Source organism: Quercus robur, chromosome 1 (assembly GCF_932294415.1).
Source record: "Quercus robur chromosome 1, dhQueRobu3.1, whole genome shotgun sequence".
In the NCBI taxonomy this organism is placed as follows: domain Eukaryota; kingdom Viridiplantae; phylum Streptophyta; class Magnoliopsida; order Fagales; family Fagaceae; genus Quercus; species Quercus robur.
Genome location: NC_065534.1, coordinates 31,753,909 through 31,758,840, shown reverse-complemented (window position 1 = coordinate 31,758,840; position 4,932 = coordinate 31,753,909). Strand labels below are relative to the sequence as shown.

Below are 4,932 nucleotides of genomic sequence, written 5' to 3'. Positions count from 1 at the left end.
AGTTTTTTCTTGTTAAATGGTAGATGAGTTGTTAAATAGTAGATGAGTTTGAAGAAAACACTCATTACAGTAAAAATGACAAAATAATCATAACAAAATAGTTAAGTTATTTTTTGAAATTTACATCCAAAACAATTTATCCAAATGTTTAATGTGGTTATAAAAAAAAAAATGCATATTTTCACATTTTTACCAAACGACTTATATAGAGTTTTTAAAATAGTGTTTTCAAAATGCATGTTTTAAAAATAAGTCATTTTTAAAACGTACATTTTGAAACAGCTTATCCAAATAGGCTCGTTATATTTTTTCTAATATATGTTATTTTTAATATGAGTTAAAAACTTGAAGGGTAAGCTTTACTTTCAAGAGGTAAAGAATTTATTTTTGTATGTATGTTATATTTTATATTCAACGGTTTGAAATAAATTGTGTCATATTCGTGTCAACTTAACACAATACGTTCAATTAATTATGCATGTCAAATGAGTCGGGGCGGTTCGTATCAACTAGCTTCGTTAACCGGTCGGATTAGAGTTGAAAAGTCATGACACTTATTAAATTGGTCGAGCTCGAGGCATTTAGTCAAATACCCTGCCTCAACACCAAATGAACCGCCACGCTACCCAGAATTGTATTCATACATTGGAGTAAACTAAAGACACCGAATTTGCCCAATTATCCAAAGTCAAGCCACGAGACTCAAAGAGAGAAAGCATATCAAAAATCAGATCCAAATCCTCATCACAACAGACTAAGAGAGCGAGAGAGAAATCATATAAAAGATCAGATCTAAGTCTAAGAGAGAGAGAGTTATCAGGGATGCAAGAGAAGAGATAAATACTTGTGGAGAGCAGATCCGTGGGAGAGGTGTGACGGTGATGCATGGACACGGCAGCGCGACGAACGACTTGCTGGGGTCGGCGGTGCCGCCTCCTAGACTCCAAAGCAAACAAGGTGCGGCCGTTTGAGATGAGATACACTCAGCTTTAAACATCGTCTCTTCAACACTGGTGTTTATGAATCTCTGATAAAAGGGGTTATTTTATTTATTTTTGGTTTTCGAGAAAGCTAAGAAATTGGCTTCTTGTTAAATTTTTGTCGGCGTTGTTTTGTTTATTTTTTGTCGTTGGATAGTTTTGTTATTTTTAGGGTAAGCATGAATTATTTTATAATATTTTTATAAATTATTAATTTGATAATTTTTTTACTTTAGTTCGTTATAAACATCATTTTTTTATTATTATTAATAATCATAATTTATAAAAAATTTATAAAAGTGTTTGTGAGTAACTGAGTATAGCATTTTCCTATTTTATTTGGGCTATTTTGTGGTTTAAAGGACTAAGGATTTATGTTTGGGGCCGAAGTTAATTTTCTTTTGGGCCAAATTCTAGACAAACCTTAAATATATACGGGGTGTGTGGGTGGGGCAGTTTTTTGGGTAATTTAATTTTAGGACAATTTGGTAAAAGAAATTTAAGTAAAGATGTTTAAGTGCCGTAAAATAGATGAAAAAGTGTTGAACTCTCTCCAGAGAAGGGCTTCTAAAAGGAAAAAGTTTTGAAGAAAGAATTATGTTGTAAACTTAAGGGATAGCTCCCTTTAAATAGGAAAAAATTCAAAGTGAACAGTGTCTATAAACAGTAAAAGTAAGTAGTGAACAATAATTATGAACAGTAATCAATAAACAGTATTTTTCATTTTTTGACTTGAAATCTTCAGCAACGGAAGCCTTTGTCTGATCCTCCAAATCAAAGAACCAAAGAAAGCTTGAAAAGACAAAAGGCCAAAAGATTCTTTTTGAACCAAAACATAGAAATATAAAACTGTGCAAAAGTGTTGTAGAAATATAAAATTGTTGTTTAAATAACGATACCAAACATGCCATTAGTTTTTGAGGTTCTGGATAGGTAAGGTGGATTTGTCCTCTTCTTTCTTTGAGAATTTGTTCTTCTTCCATAGTAGGTGTGGTTTGTTGACAACACAAACCTCATTTTGTATCGTATTTTAACGTGGGAGGCAAATCTGGATATAGTCGACACGTCAGTAGTTCTGTTTGCACCTTGCTTGTTCGGTTCCTAATAATTCCCCTATTATTCAGCCTGATTAAATTGCTGAATTAAATTATTAAAGTTCTCCTAAAATTAGATAGGGAAATCATTTGCGCCTTCCTTCAATAGCCTCTCCCTTAGGCTTCATTGCAATAAAGAAATGCTTATTGTACTTGTCAAATAGTTTTATTTTTTTTTATTTTTTTTTTATGAATACTCGTCTAATAGTTAGTCTTGCAGGTAGCTTCTCTATTGTTAATATAATAATAATTATTATTGTGCAATGATAAGGGGGCTATTGAGGTTATATGTTTTCTGACCTTACTCTTTTTTTCTTTTTCTTTTTTCTTTTTTCTCCAAATAAAAATCGGGTGATTGAGTTTGGTAAAACAAGGAAAATTTATCGTGCATATCCCATGACAATTGATTCATGTAGAGTTTATGCATTGACTTGTGCAGGGACAAATTCAAAATATGTAAGCATGGATGGGAATGATTTTAGCAGTACGAGTAGCAAGGTCTCATCATTTTCAGTGCCTCAGACTCCTCGGAGTGAGGGTGAGATCTTGCAGTCGTCCAATTTGAAGAGCTTTAGTTTTGCCGAACTCAAAATGTCCACCAGGGATTTCTGTCGTGACAGTGTGTTAGGGCGAGGTAGTTTTGGTTCAGCTTTTAAGGGATGGATTGATGAACATACATTTGCTGCAGCCAAGCCTGGGACCGGCATGATTATAGCTGTGAAATGGCTTAGTCAAAAAAGTTTCCAAGGTCACAAGGAGTGGTTGGTGAGTTAAATTCTACCCTCCTTATAATTCTCTTCACAAATACAGAATGGGCCTATTGTCATTACTAATCTTTATATGGAAATCTACGAGACTTTTAGCTCAGATAGAATGGGGCACATGAGATTTTATATGCTGGTGCTTTTAGATGTCCACAACCACAAGTGATCTCATGGGATGGAACTTGCATACCATATTTTTTTTTTTTGTGCATATTTGAGTAAGTGGCACCAAGGGAATGGGAGGAGGAGACTCGAACCATAACTTGCCTGCTTGACATTCCCACTGGGGAATCTTTCAGTAGTTCATTTTATATCTGTGGCACACAACATGCCTAACTTGAAGTGCACAGATTTACTTTCTTTTGATTTGTCTGATCCTACAGGCGGAAGTGAATTATCTGGGACAGCTTTCTCATCCTCATTTTGTGAAGTTGATTGGCTATTGCATGGAAGATGAACACCGACTATTGGTGTACGAGTTCATGCCTCAAGGAAGCTTGGAAGGTCATTTATACAGGAGTGAGTTCTTCTATCTCATATCTTCACACAATTGAATTAAAATGGTTTGATTATGTTATGTAATTGACAAAGTTTACAATTGTGGCTGCACCTGGAGCTTCTGATCCTCTTTCTTGGAACCTCCGCTTGAAAGTGGCTCTCGATGCTGCAAAGGGGCTTGCCTTTCTGCATAGTGCCAAAGTGATATATCGAGATTTCAAAACTTCTGATATTGAAGTAGGTCTTCTTTACTTTTATGATATGGTCACTTGTGATGGATTCATTTTTTACCTTTTTTATAGCTCTTCTAAAACTCTTTTCTGATGTAATCACAGAGCTACAATGCAAAGCTTTCTGATTTTGGGTTGGCCAAGGATGGGCCGACAGGTAATGCAACTCACATCTCTACCAGGGTTCTGGGGACCTATGGATATTCTGCTCCAGAGTATTCAGCCACGGGTATTATTCATTTTGCATTACTATTGTTCTCAACCAATTTAATTCAGTTTCTTTGGGAAATTGGAAGTGTTTCTAGACCATTCATTGCTAGTTACTTTGGTTATCCACTCTTTATTCCTCGAATACTGATGTATATCATGTATTCATGCTCTTCTGATAATCACTTTCATTCTTCTACTGACTTAGGTCATCTTACTACCAAATGTGATGTCTATAGCTTTGGAGTTATCCTTCTAGAAATGTTGTCTGGCCGGAGAGTACATGATATGAGCGAACCATATGGAGACCCCAATGTTTTGAAATGGGCTAAACCCTACCTGGCAAACAAACGTAAGATATTCAGAATCCTAGACGACCGTATTGAAGGCCAATATACAATGGATGAGGCCTATAAGGTAGCAACCCTAGCATTACGATGCCTATCCACGGGCGCCAAGTTCAGGCCGACCATGGATAAGGTTGTAACAGAATTGGAGCAGCTCCAGGAATCATAAACGAATTGCTCAGAGCCAGGGAGGTGGCAACCCAATTTTCCCCTTAAATTGTTACCAAAATTCCAAAAAATATTTAAATAATATTTCAAACTGAAATTTCTTTATAAAATAATTTTGAACTTTCCTAACGTAGTGAAGGAGAAATTGTTATGTGTAGCCTTCAAATTATAACACTGTACATTATTCCAATGTCCCCTAACCAATACGGTCGGAATTTTAATAGTAGTAAAAAAATTTCAATGCTATATACTCTTAAGAGCACATTTGACACACTATCTGAGAATTAGTGTGGAAATAATGAATTTTTATTATATCTACAATTCTACAATATTTCGTGTTGATAAAGTAACTGTGGGGTTGGGTTTATCGGATTAGATCAAGCTCACAAAACATCAATTATTAACAATGAATTGTATGATTTTTTTTTTATGTCCTTATTAGTCTATATATTATCTATATATTATTATCTATATATATATATATATATATATATATATATATATGTAAGGACTCGATTTGTGACGACCCATAGTAGCGTTGGGTTCGCACGTAAAAAGGCCCAAACAATATCATTTGTAGAGCGTGAGTTTGAAAGGCTAGACCTTAGTCACTAGACGGTGGGTTTTTCGTGGTGTTCATACAT

At 34.9% G+C, this 4,932-nt stretch overlaps 1 protein-coding gene across 1 annotated transcript; it reads left to right on the top strand.

Moving 5' to 3' along the window:
• The first annotated feature begins 554 nt into the window (after positions 1 to 554).
• On the top strand, positions 555 to 4,439 carry LOC126730210 (probable serine/threonine-protein kinase PBL9). The gene is made up of 6 exons (XM_050434955.1): positions 555 to 957; positions 2,514 to 2,839; positions 3,222 to 3,357; positions 3,455 to 3,573; positions 3,672 to 3,795; positions 3,982 to 4,439. The coding sequence occupies exons 1-6, from the start codon at positions 882 to 884 to the stop codon at positions 4,287 to 4,289; spliced, it is 1,089 nt and encodes a 362-aa protein (XP_050290912.1). The 5' UTR covers positions 555 to 881; the 3' UTR covers positions 4,290 to 4,439.
• The last annotated feature ends 493 nt before the right edge of the window (positions 4,440 to 4,932 follow it).